General features: G+C 43.8%; 1 protein-coding gene across 1 annotated transcript in view; it reads right to left on the bottom strand.

Annotated features, from left to right (window-relative positions):
• Positions 1–20,772, bottom strand: part of CDYL2 (chromodomain protein, Y-like 2) — an 87,566-nt gene that overhangs the window by 30,885 nt on the left and 35,909 nt on the right. The window contains exon 4 of the mRNA XM_006860300.1: positions 1,069–1,277. Coding sequence (XP_006860362.1) covers positions 1,069–1,277 — 209 coding nt within the window. The remainder of the gene's footprint in view (positions 1–1,068; positions 1,278–20,772) is intronic.

Genomic DNA, 20,772 nt, shown 5'->3' with positions numbered 1-20,772 from the left:
GGGAGGAAGGGAGGAAGGGAGGAAGGGAGGAAGGAAGGAAGGAAGGAAGGAAGGAAGGAAGGAAGGAAGGAAGGAAGGAAGGAAGGAAATGGGATGAGTGACAACACATGTTGGGAAATGCATCAATGATATGAAACAAAATGTATAAGAATTGTGGAATGGAACACTGATTTGTGCTGTAAATGTTCAGCCCAATCACAATAAAAAAACAAAACAAGACCACTTACTGTTCTGATAGAGACTGGTGGAGGCCTTGGGAGAGTGGCCCTTAGACACCTTTCAAACCTGGAAGTGACCCCAGCTCTGGAGGCCACCTGACAGCCAAGCAACAGACTGACCTACAAAGTGAAGGTTCTACTCTTGAGCACCATGCTCCTCAGAACAATGAATCACTGGGGACAAAAAGGGCAGCATCTGCCCCTCCAATAAAGCCCCAGAGGCAGGAAGGGGCAGGAAAGAAGGAGGAATGAAAGAAGGACCCCTGGGAACCCAAGGAGTGCTGCTCATTGTGGGAATTCCAACTCATTTATGCAACAAAATGTGTTTACATTTTTTTAAACAAAGAAAGAAAACTCCACAGAGCACAGTTCTACTCAGACACACGTAGGGGTAACATGAGTCAGAACAGACTTGACAGAAACTAGTGGGTGGTTGATTTTTGTTGTTGTTACTCTCTCTCTTTTTCTGGTTCTACTTCCTGGCCTCCCTAAGTGTCCTGGGTCCACTAGATGACGCCATGCCACCCTCCTATCCCAGGTTGGTGCATGGTCACCCCTAGGTTGGTCATGTTTAAGACAAACTTCCGTGGCCAACCTTCTATGTTTCCACTGATCACTCTACTGGCTACCTGCATGCAATGTCTTTATCTGTACAGTGGGATGCTGCTGCTAGATGGTCATCCAGGTTGAATAGGAACGTGCACAAAAAGTGATAAGCAAGCTGCTGGCCCCATCGTTAGGTTTTCATACGTGTAGGTTATTTTCATCCAGATCCGGACACTACGAAAGAGAGCAGACGCCCTGCTCCCAGTACAGGTGGGCCCCACCCCGCCCCCCTCACGCTCCTCACCTCTGGTGTCAGAGCATTATTATCCGAGGTCTGGCTGGACAGCAGGATGTGTGTGAACCCCTCTTCCTTCCGCACCACAATGTCTCGAAACCGGCAGTTGCTTTCGTTCTGGCGGACGCTGTACCTGAGCCTCTTGTCAAAGACGTAATCCTTCTCCGATTCCAGCTTCCTCTTCACGGGGCTGTGCAGCCCGTTGGTCAGTGTAGAGCCTTCCAGAAGCAGAGACACAAAGTCAGAAAGTGATTCACAGAAACCTATAATAGTGTGATCACAGGACGTTCAGATTTTCAACCAAAGGGCGGAATGCGGCTGGGATTCCCTATGTAGTGGATGGTGAAGGGCCGAGGTAGCACTGCGACATCTCTCAATCTGGAAGAGACTAAGAGGGTTTCTGGAGGACCCCAAACCACCTCAGATACTCCTCTCCCCTAACTCTGCCTGTGGGCCCCAACTTCTGCGTGGATCCCTCGAGCAGCAGAGAACCCACTGATGGCTTCAGATGGCTGCTCTCTCATTGGTGCACATCTACAGCGACAGGAACGCTTTACTGGAAGCAACATTAGCTGTTGACCTATGTTCAAGCTGTATTTCGTATTATTAGAAGTGAGGAGGCAAGACTTCATCTCAGGGACTTTGGACAGGTCATCAGGAGGGACCGGTCACTGGAAAAGGACAGCGTGCTTGGTCAAGTAGAGGTTCAGAGAAAAAGAGGAAAATGGTCTCACACAGTGGCTGTAACACTGGGCTCAAACCCACTATGGACTCTGTCCTGCTACCCACTATGTGCTGCTGCTGCTGCTGCTACAATTCATTAAGTCGGTTCTGATTCACAGTGACCCTGTATAGGATTTCCGAGGCTGTGAATCTTTATAGGAGCAGAAAGCCTCATCTTCTTCTGCAGAGAGGCCACTGCATTTGAACCGCTGACCTTGCGGTTGGCAGCCCAACACATAACACACTAAGTTAGAAGGTTCCTTTACCTATTACACACACCCTCCCTCAAAGCATTTAATGTAACACCACTTAACAAAGAACCATTGCCACTAACTAGCACCTTGTGCAATCAAGTTGATTCTGGTGCACATTATATTAACCCTATGTAAAACAGGCCATGGTGTTTTCAATAGCCTCGTATGGATGTGAAAGCTGGACAGTGAATAAGGAAGATCGTAGAAGAATTGATGCCTTTGAGTTGTGGTGTTGGAGGAGAATACTGAAAGTGCCATGGACTGCCAAAAGAACCAATAGATCTGTTTTGGAAAAAGTGCAGCCAGAATGCTCCTTGGAGGCCAGGATGGCTAAGCTTTGTCTCTCATACTTTGGACATATTGTCCGGAGGAAACAGTCACTGGAGGAGGATGTCATGCTGGGTAAGGTGGAGGGTCAGAGAAAAAGAGGAAGACCCCTAACGAGATGGATTGGCCAGGTGGCATCATTGATGGACTCAAATGTGGCAGCGGTAGTGAGGTTGGCCCTGGATCGGACATTGTTTCGTTCTGCTGTGCATGGGGTCGCTATGAGTCGGTTCCCACTCGATGGCACCTGACAACAACAACAAAACAGTACATTGTTGTTGTTAAGTGCCGTTGAGTGGGTTCCAACACAGTGACCCTGTATAGGATTTCCGAGGAGCAACTGAAGAGCTTGAACCACCAACCTGGTTCAAACTGACCTTACAGTCCAGCACATTAGCCCACAGTGCCTCACCAAAACTTCAATATAGTCTATTAAATAGGGTTACTATATAATATAAACTTTTTCTGTAATGTCCCAAGGCTATAAATCATTATGGAAACAGACAGTCTCATTGCTCTCCTGAGGGGCGACTGGGGGGTTCAAACCGCCAACCTTCTGGCTAGCTGTCCAATGCTTAACACACTGTGCCACCAGGTTTCTCTTGTCACTGCTCTCTCCCAAAGCAAGTTCAATAGTTTTACATATTTAATTTTTTTGTTTCCCACATACTAGGTTTCAGCAAATGTAGCAGGACAGATTTGAAACTGACTAACAAGTACTAAAAAGGAGTTCTGGTAGCATAGTGGTTATGAATTGGGCTGCTAACCTTAAGATCAACAGTTCAACACCACCAGCAGCTCTATGGGAGAAAGATGAGGCTTTCTGCTGCCATAAAGATTTACAGTAAGCCTCAGAAACCCTGTACAGGGTTCGCCATGAGTCTAAACCAACTACAAGGTATATAACCAACAACCATCAAAAAGTACATTAAAATTTTAGATTTATGATGGCTTCCCAAACCCAGTCTCCCAACGAGTTTTCAAAGTCCGTATATCCACACCTATGTCCACCTAAGTCTGTCCTCAGTGGGTTTGGGGAGAGACTCAAGTGTGCATTCTAAAAGTACTTCCCAGTCAAAAGAAAACAGAAGATACAAACAATCTGTATGACAAAGGGAAGATAAGTCTGCACTCCTGAGTCCAAAGATATTATAAAGGACTACTAGGAACAATTCCACGACTACAGATTAAATAACATACATGAAATGGGACAATTTCTTAAAAAGACATAAACTTTCAAAACATACCGAAGGATAAAAACACATAATCTGAATAGACCTGTATCTGTAAAAGAAATCGAATCAGTAACTCATGCTCTTCTAAAAACAAGAAAGCACCAGGCCCAGAGGGTTTTACTGGTGAATTATATTAACCATTTAAGGAAGAAATGAGACCAGTTATACATAACCTACTACAGAAATTCAAAGCAGGGCAAACACTTACTAACGTATTCTGTGTGGTCAGCATTACCTTAATAGCAAAATCAGACAAAGATATTAAGGAAAGAAATGCTTCTTATAAGCATATCTCTTATAAACATATATGTAGAAATCAACAAAAAAGTAGCAAACCAAAATCAACAGCACAAAGTTGTTTCAATGCCCAAAATCAATCAATGTAACCGACAACAAACATACTAAATAAGAAATATCTTATCAATTGATGCAGAAAATACATTGTACAAATCCAAAACCAATTCACAATTAAAAGTGCTCAGCTACATAAGAACAGAGGGGAGCATCCTCAGTGTCATACAGAACATCCACAAAAAGCCTATGGTCAACATCATACTTAAGAGGACGCTCTCCTGTTAAGATCTAGAACAAAGTAAGGATGATCTATATCAGAAGTCCTAATTAGTGCAACAAGACAAGGAAAGGGAATAAAAGCTACAAAGACTGGGAAGGAGGAAACAAAAGGGTTATTTGTGCACAGATGCTATGCTTGTGTATACAATAAAAAAGCAAAAAGAATCAAATCAAATTATATTAAAAATAAAACAACTCTTCAAATATAGCAAGGTCATGGTATACAAGGGTCACATAGAAAATCAACTGCTTTCCTACACATGATAGCAATGAACACCTGGAATTCGAAATTTTAAAAAGGATAATTTACAATGTTGTTGTTGCTAAGTTTTGGTGAGTTGATTCTGACTCAAAGTAACCCTGGCCTTGTGTTTGTGAGGAGCGGCTAGTGGGTTTGAATCACCAACTTTGCAGTTAGAAGCCTAGCACTGATTCTACAGCACAGAGATCTTTAGTTTTCTGCATATTTTGTTACTATTTATGCCTAAGTATGGTGCTGTAGGATCAGCACTGGACTGTGAACCACAAGGTCAGCTATTCAAATATACCAGCTGCTCCTTGGAAACTCTATACAGGGTCTCTATGAGTCAGAACTGACTCAAGAGAACTTAACAACCACAACAAATATAAAAGTTTTACCTGTTGTTGTTGTTGTTAAGTGTCTGGTGTCTCCATAATGAAATACTTAAGTATAAATGTACTAAAATATGAAAAAAACTAAAAATCTCTGGTGAAAGAAACCAGAGAATATCTAAATGGAGAGATGCATAAAAAAATAAATAAAACTCACTGCCATCGAGTCGATCCTGACTCAGTGACCCCAGCTATAAATTAAGAGAGAACCATACTCCATGTTTCTAGATTGGAAAGCTCAATATTGTTTAGATGTCAATTCTTCTCAGCTTGATGGGCAAATGAAACGCAATCATCAATAACATTATAGCAAGCTATTTTGTAGCTATCAGTGCAATGATTCATTAGTTCATATGGAATTACTCAAGATCTAAAACAGGCAACACAATAAGAGAAGACAATAAACAAAGTTGAAGGAGAAACCATCCAACTAAGACTAACTATAAAACTACAGAAATCTAAACACTGTAATACTCGTGGAAGAATACGACAGAGACGTAAATCAGTGAACAGAACAGCTTAGAAAACTACCCACACAATTACAGTCAAATGGTCTTTCTCAAAGAAGTCTCTTTATCTTTCTGACCAGCTATATATAGGGAGCTCGGATAGCATACTGGTTATGAATTGGGCTGCAAACCTTAAGGTCAGCACTTCAAAACTACCAGCTGTTCCGCAGGAGAAAGATGAAGCTTTCTGCTCCCGTAAAGATTGACAGCCTCAGAAACCCAGTGCTGGGTTGCTATGAGTCGGAACTGATTCCGCGGCACATCACCACCATATATGAGAGAATTTCAAAAACTTTTGGGAAAACTCCATTAACTTTTAATTCTATGTTTTGCCCCCACCAACTTTTTGAAGCTGCTTCATACATGAGGTCTCTGATTCTTGCCAACAGTTCTATAAGACTACCATTGCGAGCCCATTATACAGATGAAGGAAAGTGAGCAAACCTGCTGGAGCCACAAAGCCTTCAAAGCATAGAACCAGGATTTGAGCCAGCTGTCTCATTTTACTCATTCATTCAGTCATTAAAAATAAAACTATCAGCCTCCCATTCTCCAGCAAAGGCACTCTGGTGGTGCGATTAAGTGCTTGGCTGTTGACTGACAGGTTGATAGTTCAAACTCATCAGCCGCTTCACAGGACAGAAGCGGTGGCAGGCTACTTCTGTAAAGACTTACAGCCTCGGAAACCCTCTAAGGCAGCTCTACTCTGCTCTACACGGTTACATGAGCTGGAATCCACTCAATAGCACAGGGATATAGGATGACCAGGCCATCATACTCGATACGGGGAATCAAAGAAAGGTAAGTAAATAAGGAGCTCTGGTAGCGTAGTGGTTACGAATCGGGCTGCTAACCTCAGGGTCGGCAGTTCGAAACTACCAGCTGTTCTGCAGGAAAAAAATGAGGCTTTCTGCTCCTGTAAAGATTTACAGCCTCGGAAACCCTGTGCAGGGTCGCTGTGAGTCAGAACCGACTCCATGGCACGTAACAACAACAGGTGTCTCCTGGAGCTCACTAAGGGTTGTGGGAGATGGAAAGTTACTATTTAAGCTGATCCCGAAAATCACTTTGTTGTTGTTGTTAAGGACCACCAAGTTGGCTCTGACTCATAGTGATCCATATTCAGTTTCCGAGGAGTCACTGGTAGGTTTGAACCACCAACCTTTCGATGAGCATTCTTATGCTTATTCTACATTGTCACACCGGGAGTGATGTCCTAAAGAATGGGGAAAGTCTCTCTGAATTCCAAGACCATGGTCCTTCCACTGGAGCACAATGTGACGTAACCCCCAAATGGGCAAGGACTTGGGAGACATATGACCCAATGAGTCATAGAGTATTTGTGGATAAAACACCTGTTTATTCTCTTTAAGGACACTAGTTTCACGTTTCTATTGCTAAGTCCAGGAGGGGGACAAGGGACTCTTTTAATGTTTGACTCACGTCACGTACAGCTGAGTGACAGTATAATTTCTGAATGTAAATGGCTAAAAATGCCAAGAGAAATAACCCTGCAAGGTCCCTCAGAATCTGCCCTCCGCACTTCTCTCTTCTGGGATCATCGAGCCTCATGAGTAGACTGCAGCTGGCTGGCAGCAAGGCGCCAATGGAAATGGAACAAACGTAACGGAAGTTCAAGGCTTTGCAGTCAGCCAGCAGGGAATCCCAACCCTTTATTTGCCCATTGGGAGAAGATAGGAGTACTGGTGTGGCGCTGTAGGATAAGCACTGGACTGCTTACTGTAAGTTCAGTGGTTCAAACCCACTAGTTGCTCCTTGGAATTCCTTGACAGGGTTGCTGAGTCAGAACTGACTCGATGGCACTTAACAATGAGCACAGGAAGCCTCACAGACCCTAGAATATCAAGTTCCTCATTCATTAGAGGTTGGTGGTGTTGTTGTTGTGTCGGTGAAGGGGTTCCCACTCTTAGTGGCCCTCTACAGGGTTTCCAGGAGTCCTGGGGTGATGCTAAGGCTTAATATGCTGGACTGCAAGGTTGCTTTCAACTGGAATGTTGGTGGTTCAAGCTCACCAGTCGCTCCTTGGAAACCCTTTACAGGGTTGCTATGAGTCAGAACCAACAGAACAGCAGTTAACAACAACACAGGGTATCCAAGGAGCAGCTGGTGGGTTTGAACTGCCAACCTTGTGATTCGCAGTCCAGTGGGTACCCTACAGTGCCACACCAGGGGTGATAGGACAGAGTTAATAAGCCCTACTTTTCAGGGTTATTTTGGAGTTCATTCAATGAAAGAAGCAAAATGGGCTTAGCAAATTGCACGGGCGCATGCTCGGCACACTGCAAATGTTAGCTGAAGGATATAAGTCCTTCAAGGTGATCAACTGCTGGATAAGACTCATAATCGTGCCTGCCCATCTACTCCTGACCCACACCCTCCTAAGGCAAGGGCAGGACTCAGGTCAAGAGAGTGGGCCTTCCAAGCACAGAGGAGACAACCGCCCAGCTGAGCCCTGAATTCGGCAGAGTTCAGTGATGGGGTACTGCTATACCTAAGGCAGAGTCCTATGAACAAAATGGGAGAAATCACTCCTGTCTCAGGGCTGCTACAAAGTAGAGGAAATGCCATGATCCTGGGAAGGACAGCCCACCGTCATACTGGTTTCCTTTCTTATGTCCCTTTCAAGCCTTCCCACTTTCCTTCCTTAAAGTACAAAGGCACATTTCCGGTTAAGAAGGCGCTACAAAATCCCTCTCTGACGTAGCCCCGCTGCTTCCAACCACCCAGAAATGACAGATACGACGCAAAAGGAGGAATTCAGTAAGAATTCAGTAAGGAGGCGGGCTCACACATAAGATAAGCATCACCGTACACCAGAGACAGACATCAGTACAAAGCAGTCACAACCATGGGCTGGGGATAGGGATTGGGAGGGCAGGAAGTGGTTGTTCAAGGAGAAAAGAGACTAAATGCTCCAGGCAGGATGGGACAGAGCAGCCGGGATTACTGCTTGAAGTCTGGAGAGGAAGTGAGGGCCCCCTCTTACAAAGACAGGCAAATAGTAATAGTGAAAATAAAAGATGTGCTGCCCACAGCTAAAACTTTTATGAGAGCTCTGGACCGGGAGGGAGGTAAACTTACAAAATTACTAAAGGCACAGTCTAAGTCCTGGTGTGGCACTGTAGGGTAAGCACTGTTTCACAGGGTCGGTTTGAACTGCAAGGTCACTGGTTCGAATTCACCAGCCGCTGCTCAGAAACCCTATACAGGAATCTCTAAACACTATGAGTGGGAACTGACATGACAGCACTTAACAACAAACAACAACAGAGAGACAGGCAAGAGAGAAAGCCAAGAAAACCAAAACAATGCAAAACAAACAAACAAACAAGACGTCCTACTCAAAACAAGCAGGCAAACCAAAATTTCAAAACGTGAAGATATATAACGCTGAAAAAAAAAAAAAATCAACAAAGAAACATGAATCACTCCCAATGAGATGAAAGGGAACTAACGAAACAAAACTGAAAATGACGTTAAGACGGGAAAGCTATGGAGGCTCCAAGTGAGAGCTACTAGAGAAACAGACGACTGTACCTGGCTTACCTCATTCAATCGTCATAACCACTCAGTATGACACTGTTTGTATCCCCATTTCACAGATGAAGGAATCAAAACCCAAGGTCATACCACTAGGAAGTGTCAGGATAAGGGTTCAGCTCAAGCATCAAGACTCTGAAACTGAACACTGGGTTGTACACCTTCATCTCCAGTGGCTCCGGCCCGTTTGAACTACCCCCATGTTCCCATGAGTTGTGTTGTCTCTGAGGGATACTCTACTCTTTTTCCTTAGAGCCTACTCTTTACAGAACAAAAGGGGAAAGGAAAATCCCAGGAACCCACCTGGTTCCTGCTTCATGTGATGCTCTTACCAAACAGAGATTACCTTGCAGCAACATCATTAACTATCCACCTACCTGTCACCCTCATCAGATAGGGGTCTTTGAGGACAAGCCTGAGATTTATTCACCCTTATGTCACAGTGCTTTGTATGGATTAAATTGTGTCCTCCACGAAATATATACTGACTTCCTAAATCCCAGTTCCTGTGAATGTGACCCAGCCTGGCAAAGGGCTCATTGAAGATGCTATCCGTTCATCACATGAGATCATGTTGAGTTGTTGTTGTTGATGTTGAACCTCTGGAAGTTCTCTGTCAATGTATGATTGTAGTCGTTTCTATACTACCTTTAGTAAAATTTTACATGCATGGGATATCAAAGAGATTGTCTGATGATTTCCGCATTCCATTGGGTCACCTCTCTGTGGAATGGGCACAAATACGGACCTTTTCCAATCAGTCGGCCAGATAGTTGTTTTCCAAATTTCTTGGCAGAGATGAGTGAGTGCCGCCTCACTTTCTTGAAAGATTTTAATGTTTATTCCATCAATTCCTGGGGCCTTGTTCTTTGCCAATTCCTTCAATGCACCTTGCACTTCCTCCTTCAGGATCATTGGCTCTTGATCATATGCTACCTCTTGAAACGGTTGAACATGAACCATTTCCTCTTGGTACAGTGACTCTGTGTATTCCTTCCATCTTCTCTTGATGCTTTTTACATTGTTCAATAATTTGCCCAGAGAATCCTTCAATAATGAAAGTCAGTTTTTCTTCAGTTCCCTCAGTTTGAGAAATGCCGAGTGTGTTTTTCCCTTTTGGTTTGCTAGCTCCAGATCTTTGCACATTTTGTCGTAATACTTGACTTTGTCTTCCTGAGCTGACCTTTGACATTTTCTGTTCAGCTCTTGTACCTCATTTCTTCCATTTGCTTTAGCATCTCTACACTGGAGATGCAAATTCTGTATGAGCAGTTGAGTGTCCTTATAAAAGAGAAGGCACACAGAAACAGGGGGAAGGCAGCCACATCAAGGATTGCCAGGAACCACCAGAAACCAGGAGGGAAATGGTAATTGCTCTCTCGGTGTCCTTGAAGGAATCAACATGGCCGATACCCTAACTTCAGACTCCAGAACTGTGAGACAATATGTATGTGTTCTTATAAGCCTCCCAATTTCTCACACTTTGTTACAACAGACCAGGGAGACTCAGTGCCTGGAAGACAACACACGCTCAACCAATTGTTCATCGAATGAATGAATGAGCAACCAGGCAAATGAAGGAAACCAACTAGAGTAACGGTATCATGCCACACTGCCTGCTTTGTCATTATTGTTTGCTGCTGTTAGGTGCTGAGTGTGTTTTGACTCATAGTGACACTGCGCACAGCAGAACAAAGCACCGCCTGGTCCTGCGCCAGCCTCACAATTGTTGCGGTTTGAGCCCACTTCTGCTACCACTGTGTCAGTCCATCTCAAGGGGGCCTTCTTCTTTTTCGCTGACCCTCCATTTTACCAAGCATGATGCCCTTCTCCAGGGATTGGTCTCTCTTGATAATATGTCCACAGTAGAAGAGACAAAGTCTCACTATCCTGGCTTCTAAGGAGCATTCTGGCTGTATTTCTTCCATCACAGATTTGTAGGTTCTTCTGGCAGTCCACGGTACTTTCAGTATTTTTCTCCAACACCTTAACTCAAATGCCTTCATTTTTCTACGGTCTTCCTTCTTCACTGTCCAACTTTCACATGCATATGAACCATGGCTTGGTTCTCAAACCTTTGTTATTGTTGTTAAGTACCATCGAGTTGGTGCAGACTCACAGCATTTTTATATAGGGTTTCCAAGGAGAGGCTGCTGGGTTTGAACTGCCAACCTTGCAGTTAATAGTCCAGTGCTAATTCTCCAGTATCACAACAAGAACTGATGACAAGTCATAGAGACCTCATGTATAATAGAACAAAACACTGCCCTCTCCTGCACTAGCTTCCTAATTGTTGGTATGCCTGAGCCCCCAGTGTCTTCACACCTAATGGGCTCTTCGCCAAGCACTCTACTGGACAACATTCTCTTGTGATCCACCGGGTTTTCTTGGGCCAGTTTAGGGAAGTAGAGAGCTAGGGCTTCCTTCTCTTTCTTACTCAGAAACTCCACCGAAACCTGTCTACCATGGCTAACTGCTGCAGTTTGAAGAACCCGTGGCATCGCTTCCAATATCAGAGCAACACGCAGCCAGTGCAGTGTAACCACCCTCCCGATCACAGCACATTCCATATTCGCTCCACTCACACATGAAGCCTTACTGTGTCATCCACACTTCCAGGCTTTTTCGTTTCCGACATGAAAACATCTGTTTTCTGAAGTCAGGATGAACTCACACCTAGAACTCATACTTATATCACACCTGGCCCTTGTGCCCCGTAACTACCGAGTGAGATCTCACCTTTCGAAGTACCCAGAGAGAGAAAACAGTGTGAGTGTTATGAATTTTTCTCTCCCTTGTGAAGAAAATAGTAACACCTTGTATTGTTGGAGCCATCAGCACACAGAATGAAGAAGTGGGCGAGGGCAGAGTCAGTCTGACTGCCTAGAATACCTTCCTTCTCTTCTCTCCCAGCTGATGAAGGCTTTCTAATCCTTCCAAATGCAGCTCCAGAGCTGCCGGCTCAAGGACGTCTTCTCGGAGCTGCTTGCTCACCCGTTTCTACGCCCCTTATTACAGCTTCCTCCATTCATTCATCACGGAATTAGTGTCTAGGATCTAGCTGCCGCTTGAGATGCCTGATGATCATAAACAGATAGCGATTCAGCCCTCCAGAGACTCACATCTGATCTGATGCTGTCCAGTAGAACAGGCTGCGATGAGGACAAAGTTCTCCATCTGCCCGGTCACATAGCCAGTAGCTACACATGGCTCTTGAGATTTTTAAGTGTTGTTTACTTTTAATTAAAATGTACTTTTAGCCACACGTCTAGTGGTGACTAGATTGGACAGGATAATTAGCTTGTACATCTTACTTCCTGCTCACTCTCAGATGGAAAGCTCTTTAAAGGCCAGGGGTATCCTGCTGTGGCTGGCTGTTTGCTGCCTTCAAGCTGCTTGTGACTCAAAGCAACCCCAAGTGTGCAGAGTGGAACTGCTCCACAGGGTTTGTAAGGTCTTTGAGAAGAGATCTCTAGCTCTATCTCCCAAGGTGCCCCTGGGTAAGCTTGAACTGCCAAGTTGAGGCTAGTAGTCCAGTGTTGCTTAACTGTCTGCTCCACCCAGGGGCTCCTAAGCACTGTCTTAGTCATTCCTGCATTTTCAGAATGACTCGAGTCATGGGCACAGAAGGGGTTCAGTAATCGTTTGTGGGACCAATGGATGGGAAAACCCATGACTGAGCGCTGGGTGTGAAATGCAGCATCTCCTGGAGGAGAGAGAGTGAGAGACCAGAAAGCAGATGAGGACACTGCTGTGATGGATATGCCATAAAAGGACACAAGTGCCACGCCATTTGCTCCCTGCCCACTCTCTCCAGATGTAGCCGCCACTGTGACCACACTGGAAAGCAGATACAACTCACAGGAAGAGCTTCCTTCACTTCCCATGGGGTGCTTCGACCCATCTAAGTGTTCAGATTCAAAACTGAGGACCTTCTGCTTCCAACTGTGGCAGAGGGCAGGGTGCAGAGAAGGATTAAGAGAAACAAAAGCCAAGACTCATCAGTACTGCCACAGTTGAGCAAACCCTTGCTCTGTGGGTTGCTGGGTTAGGGTTTTCCAGCTGCAGTTCTTAGAAGAGAAAGTGATAGTTCTTGTGCATGGCCACCGCTTCCTGATCTGTGGTTGATTCACAAATGAACTCTCACAAATGAACATGTGGACTGTTCGGACTGTGGGAAGGGAAAAGAACAAGCATGATGGTGTCAAGTCAAAGTGCCAAGGTCTTGTCTCTGCCAATGCCATCAGAAGGAAAAGGCAGGCTGCCATTAGAATCAGGAGCTGAAGACACCAACTTCTTCAATAGGAGTGGGACGAGGGGGGTCTAGAATCTTTCAGAGAACAGGGTGAAGGGAGGCTGACGTTGGAAAAATCTTCACGATTACTTCATGAGAGTTCATGGTACAAGGTCAGTGTGCTCAGCACCTGTACCCTGAACTCAGACATAAACTGTACGGACACACCCGTTACCACCAACTTGACTTGACGCTGGCTCATGTCAACCCCAGGCACGTCAGACTTGACCTGTGCTACCTAAGGGGCTGATTGCTTGGAAGAAGATCATGCCTTTCTCCAAGGAGACCCTGATTAGATTCAAACCATTAACCTTTCCGTTAGCAGACAAGTGTGTTAGCCCTTTGCATCCGTCACCTGTTGTTGGCAAATGGAACCAACTCATATCAACCTTGTAAAGGGTTTCCAAGGAGCGGCTGGTGACTTTGAACTGCCAACTCTGCGGTTGAAACTGACCTTGCAGTCCAACGCTTATCCTACAGCACCACACCAGGAATTCTAAAACACTGATCCATGTACAGTGATCTCATGGCTAGTCACTGACCCAGCTTTTAACTGTTACCAATTACAGAATCCCTGCTCTCTGGGCCTAAATTCGAAAGCAAAACCCAAATTCACAGGCATGTCTGAAAAACCCTTATCACAGTCATGTGAGCCATGTTCGTGTTATAATTATGCCTGACAAAAAATCCATACACTGAGTCGTCAGAAACTTTAGGTTCCAAGAATACTTAGACTTATAAGGAGAGGTGATGACATGTCTTAGGATACTTACTGCCAGGCTTCAGAATGTTTACACACAGTAGTAGATCAAAGCCTGGGTGCAAAATGGTAAATATCTGATGAAGAGGAACTTTGACTACAGGTCACATCGTGTCTCTAAGCTACTAAACTCCCTCACCTCCCAAGGCTAGGACGACTCTCCACGCACTACTAAGCCAGAGTGCTTGCTGGTCACTGGCAAGAAGCTCTGTGGTCTTCAGAGGAGAAGGGGACTCTGTTTAAAATGACATTTGTTATTGTCTGTCACTCTCTCTGCTCAAAGTCACCTGCCTCCACCTCTGGCTCTCCCTTCTGACCAACCTTAACTCCTATTTCTTAACACCTTAAATACCCTACTTTGCAGGACTGTAGGAGATATTCTAAACCCACAAGACTTCACTGCTTTGGAGTCACTGCTTCCACTGTTCCTCTCAGGCCAAGAATGACCTTCTCCTTCTCACCCACCTCCACACATGAAACCCTCCCAGAGCCACCTAGAGGCTGTGTCCTCCTCCCTTCTTTTGCAGGGCTCAGCACACTCAGCTTTGCAGCAGGGAGTGTTTGGGACGAGCCCATGTCTTAATTAGCATAATTAGCTCTTAAGTTTTTTTTTTGAAAGATGAGGCTGGTCATCTCCATATCTCAGCAGTAAGGAAGCAAAGCCAATGTCTGTTGAACTGCACTGTAGGAAAAAAAAAAAAAAAAAAAGACTTTTTCTTCCCCAAATATTATGACGCTTTTCTCTCCCAGACAATCCTACCCATCAAGAAGTTACAAAGCAGTGGCCACAAAGACCAACTGGCTTGGTTTCCTCACCTGTAAAATGGTGAGAGGAGACCTCACCGCTTAGGAAGGAATGGTATACTACAGCAAGTGTGCTAACAACAGGGCAAGGTCATAAGAAATACTGGCTATTTTGATATGATAGGAAAATTATCAATTTATTTATCTGCTTTCTTCTCTATACTATGAGCATCTTACTGTATTTACTATTTTATTCCCAGGACAAGATAGCCAGTGATCCACTTACACGCTGCTGTTTTGTGTGAAACCAAGACCTCTTGTGTAAGATAATGCAACACTGTCCACGCCTGTGCCATGTTCATGAACTTTGGCATGTCTGAGTCCAATGTTTTAGCCACTGTGTCAATCCATGTCACTGAGATTTTTCCTTGTTTTCAATGACTTTACCAAACATGATGTCCTTTTCTAGCGGAAAGTTTCTTTATGACCTGTCCGAAGTAAGTGAGCCAAAGTCTCACCATCGTGTTTGTAAGGAGCATTCGGGTCGCATTTCTTCTAATACTGATTTGTTCATCTTGAAAGTCCACAGTATACCCGATATTTCTCATCAACATCATCACTGAAACACATCAGTTCTTGCTTTTTCCCTGCCCAGTTTAAACATGCATCTAATGAGAGGAAACCAAGTCCTAGCATGAAAGTGACATATTTGCTTTTTAAAACCATCAAAATGAACTTTTATATTCCAATGGCCTTGCTTATAGAAGTATATAAGTGCTTGATGAAGAATAAATGTAGTGTGTTGATAATGCTTAAGGTACATGTTACATACTTCCTACAAATCATAATAAAACAGTCTGCCCTCGTCTCTTTGGCTTACAACCTCCACTATCCAACAGGTTTCAGATTAGATGCTTCAAGTTGGCAGCTGTTTCTCCAAATTGCTAAAGCTAGTGGACTACACTCTCATAGAAGGTGCTCCACCAGCCCACTGCCCTTCCAGTTCGCTATGCATTGTAACATTTGGTTTCTTCCCTGTTTAATCCCATAACAATGGGAAGTGATGCAGAGCCCATTTGGCCCCCAGGGCTACATCTTTAGCATCCAACACACACACAATTTTCTCAATAAATCTTGTGGTCAATTAAAGGTAGGAAAAGTTATCACAACTATATATTACAAAAGAACAAACAGGGAGGCTGGGAACTTTCAACTCTGTTAAAATAGCAGATGGAAAACTTGGGATTGTTGACTCCATAAGACATGAATACGTCCAACATTAGTCATTTCATTATCCAAAAGAAAATCCTCCTATTTCTGGCTTGCTGGTTTACATAAATAACATAAAATTAATATCCTGTCATTGTTGCTGTTAAAACCAATAATGCAGTTTCAACTGACTGTGACCCTCTGTAAAATAGAATAGAATACTGCCTTGTCCTGCGCCATCTTTACAATTATGTTTGAGCCCATTGTTGCTGCTACCGTATTAACCCATCTCATCGAAGGCCTTCCTCTTCTCTACTACCCACAACTAAGTATGACATCTTTCTCCAGCGACTGGATCTCCCTGACAGCATGTCCAAGGTACACAAGAGACGAAGTCTCTCTGTCATCACTTCCAGGGAGCAATCTGGTCATACTGCTTTCAAAACATATTCATTCATTCTTCTGACAGTCCATGGTACTTTCAATATTCTTCCCCAGTATAATTCAAATGTATTGATTTATCTCCAGTCTTCCTTCTTCACTGTCCAGCTTTCACAAGAATATGAGGTGATTGAAAATACCATCACTTGGCTCAGTCATGCCTTGGTACCCAAACTGGTATGTTTCACACTTTAAAAAGGTCTTTTCACAGCAGATTTGCCTAATACAAATATGGTTTGCATAAACAGAATAAAAATTAACACCCTAGTGTTTAAAAAAGAAACAGGGAGTACAGAGAGGAGGGTGAGCAAACATTTCTTTGGGTAAAACCAAGAAGCTCCACAGTGGCAACAGCTAACGAAGAGGCAGAAGAGGAGCTAACACATACCATCCACTGACTACATGCCAGGATGCATAATTTAATTCTTTGAGTAGCTACTGATATTTGCATATTACAGAGTAGAAAACTGAGGTCAAAAGCTGATAAGACTTGTCTGAGTCTCCCACTAAGAGGCAGAGTTTGTATTTGAACTCAAGGACCTTCTGTCTCCAAAGTCCACGCTGTTCTTTCTAGACCCTTCCTTACCATGATTGCTGCCTCCTGCATTCACAGCCATTTGAAAGGACAAATCTTAAAATCCTTTCTACAACAGACACTGGTGAGTATTTAGAAGTCCACAGATTTCACATTGTATAACACTTTAAGCCAAGTTATAAATCATCTGAATTAGGCGTTTTCCTTGGCGATGGGCTGCATAAAACAGGGGAAATGAAACTCAAATAAAACACACTTTGCTAAGCAAGACACATGATACCCAGATGGGGGGAGGGAGCCTGTGCTTAATTAAGAGCCAGCATGACTGGGTGAGTGTTACAGGAGAGAGGCACAGTGAGGAGGGCCCTCCGGGCAGACAGTGAAAACAAGTGTCAGACATGACAAGTGAAACAGAACCCTATGGTTGTTGTTAAGAACCATGATACAACATTAGCTCCCAATGACATATTATCAAAAGCAGAGCGCACGCAGTGAGAACACTAGACAACATGAGGTGGGAGGACGATCGTGAGACAGTGATGGAAGGATGATCGTGGGACACCCATGGGAGGACGATCGTGAGACAGTGATGGGAGCATGATCCTGGGACAGCCATGGGAGGATGATCGTGAGACAGTGATGGGAGCATGATCCTGGGACAGCCATGGGAGGACGATTGTGGGACAGCCATGGGAGGCTGTGACAGACATCAAGAGGAATTAAGTGAGAGAAGTAGGATGGACTTGGACACAGGACCACATGGTAAACTGGGAACAATTTTTCCTTTCTCTCTGTCATTCATTCATTTGTTCCTTCATTTGGCCACTACTTCTTAAGCACCTGCTATGGGGTGGTATTCCTGTGCTTTACTGACTATGCAAAGGGTGGTAAAGACTACGCTACGGGGTGGTATACCTGTGCTTAGACTATGCAAAGGCTTTCGATTGTGTGGATCATGCCACGCTATAGATAACATTGCGAAATATGAGTATTCCGGAATACTTAATTGTGCTCATGAGGAATCTGTACCTGAACCAAGAGGCAGTTGTTTGAACAGAACATGGGAACACTGAATGGCTTAAAATTAAGAAAGGTGTGCGACAAGGTTGTATTCTTTCACCATACACATTCAACCTGTATGCTGAGCAAATAATCCAAGAAGCTGGCTTATATTAAGAAAAATGTGGCATCAGGATTGGAGGAAGACTCACTAACAATCTGCAATATGCAGATGATACAACCTTGCTTGCTGAAAGTGAAGAGGACTTAAAACATTTACTTATGAAGATCAGAGAGCACAGCCTTCGGTATGGATTGCATCTTAATGTCAAGAAAACAAAAATCCTCACCACTGGACCAATAAACAACATTCTTATCAACGGAGAAAAGATTGAAGTTGTCAGTCTTTTTGGATCAATTATCAACACTCACGAAGCAGCAATCAAGAAATCAGATGACGTATTGCATTAGGCAAATCTGCTGCACAAGACCTTTTTAAAGTGCTGAAGAGCAAAGATGTCAGCTTGAGAACTAAGGTGCGCCTGACCCAAGCCATGGTATTGTCAATAACCTCATATGCATGTGAAAGTTGGACAATGAATAAGGAAGATCGTAGAAGAATTGATGCCTATGAGTTATGGTGTTGGAGGAGAATATTGAAAGTGCCATGGGCTGCCATAAGAACCAATAGATCCATTTTAGAAGAAGTGCAGCCAGAGTGCTCCTTGGATACCCGGACGGCCAAACTTCGTCTCTCATACTTTGGACATATTGTCAGGAGGGACAAGTCGCTGGAGAAGGTTATCATGTTTGGTAAGGTGGAGGGTCAGAGAAAAAGAGGAAGACCCCCCCCCCCCAACAAGACAGATTGGCCCAAGTGGCAGTATCGATAGACTCAAGCGTGGCAACAGTAGTGAGGCTGGCCCAGGAACAGGCAGTGTTTTGTTCTGCTGTGCATAATGTTGCTATGAGTCCGTGCCGACTCGATGGCACCTAACAACAACAACAACATGGGATGGTATAATCCATTAACATACTCAGTTTCTAACCAAAACATTTAAGGTTCACGTCTCTCCAGAGATGTCCGGGAAGAATGTCTTGGTAATCTACTTCCTTCCGGACAACCAGCCCCTGAAAACCCTGTGGAGTACAGTTCTAGTCGAACTCATATTGGCCCACCATGAGTCCACATCAATGAGATCACAACTGATTTGTGTGCTCAGCATTAGTAGGTGTTGGGTAGACAGAGACTACCATCCTTACCCTTAAGGAGCTTATTGGTCCAGTGATCAACCAAAAGACGTCTGATCAAGACAAACAAAGGCAAATACTATGAATGAAGAAGCCCAATTCTGTACATGCCAATGGAAATGGAAACTCATAGACTGCAGGTCTGGAAATCGCTGTCTGAGCGAGAATGTGAAGGACAGTACATAGATGTCAAGTACTGAAATGAGATTGCTAGGAGAGAAAGATGTTCCAGGCAATGGAAAAAGCAAACTCAGCACAGACAGAAGGCTTTACAGATTTGGAGCTTGCCAGACCTCACAATGTACTACCTACAATCATGTAAACCAACCCTTAAAATCAGTCCATCAATGTCTCCATCTCTCTTTCTTTATATATGTGGAGTCCTGGTGCTGTGTTGTCGGATAATCACTAGACTGCTAATCACAAGGTGTCCGTGGTACAAACCCATCAGTTGCTCCTTGGAAACCTTATACCGGGTCACAATGAGTCAAAACTATTTGACAGCATTTAATAACAACAATATATATGTATTTTGTGTAATATGTATGCTGTGGTTGTCAGGTGCCATCATGTCGGTATAGACTCACAGCAACCTTATGCTCAACAGAACAAAACACTGCCTGGTTTGTGGCCAATCTCACAATTGTTGTGTGTTGCTTCCACTGTGCCAATTCATCTCATAGGGGGCCTTCCTCTTTTTCATTTATCCTTCATTTTACTAAGCACAATGTCCTTCTCCAGACACTCGTACCTCCGGATAATATGTCCGAAGTATGACCATCTGCCCATCTTGGCTTCTAGTGAGCATTCTGGCCATACTTCGTCCAACACAGATTTGTTTGTTCTTCTGGCAGTCCATGGCACTTTTCATATTCTCTACCAACACCATAATTCATACCCATCAACTCTTCTTCAGTCTTCCCTTATGTATTATCCAACTTTCACACACGAGTGAGGCTACTGAAAATACCATGGACATCTTTACCCATGAACATTTTAAAGAGGTCTTCTGCAGATTTGCCTAATGCAATATGTTGTTTGAATTCTTGACTGCTGCTTCCATGCATGTTGATGATTGATCTGAACAAAATGAAGTCTTTCACAATTTTGGTCTTTTTCCTTCTTTCTTGTCTTTTTAAAGATCTTTTACTTCTGTCCTGTATGATGCTTTTTTATGTCATCCCACAATTCTTCTGATCTTCAGCCACTGGTAACTAATTCATCAAATCTGTTGTTAAAATGATCTCTAAATTCAGGCGAGATATGTTTAAGGTCTTACTTTACCTCTTGTGGACTTCTTTTAACTTTCTTTAGCTTCAGCCTGAACTTCTTTATGTGCAACTGATGATCTGTTCCACAGCATGCCCTTGGCCTGCTTTTGCTAATGAAATGGAGTTTTCCCACTATTTCCACAGATGTAGTCAATCTGATTTCTGTGTATTCCATATGGTAAGGTCCATGTGTATAGTCTTTCATGTTGTTTAAAAAGAGGTCTTTGTAGTGAAAAAGTCATTGGTCTTACAAAATTCTATCATGTGATCTCCAGCATCATTTCTATCACCAAGGACATATTTTCCAACTACTGATTCTTCCTCTTTGTTTCCAGTCTTTGCATTCCAATCACCAGAAATTATCACTACATCTTGATTGCATGTTTGATCAATT

Source organism: Chrysochloris asiatica, unplaced genomic scaffold, assembly GCF_000296735.1.
Source record: "Chrysochloris asiatica unplaced genomic scaffold, ChrAsi1.0 scaffold00037, whole genome shotgun sequence".
NCBI classification, from domain to species: Eukaryota; Metazoa; Chordata; class Mammalia; order Afrosoricida; family Chrysochloridae; genus Chrysochloris; species Chrysochloris asiatica.
The sequence above is the reverse complement of the archived record's forward strand: the minus strand, read 5'-3'. Positions and strand labels throughout refer to the sequence as shown.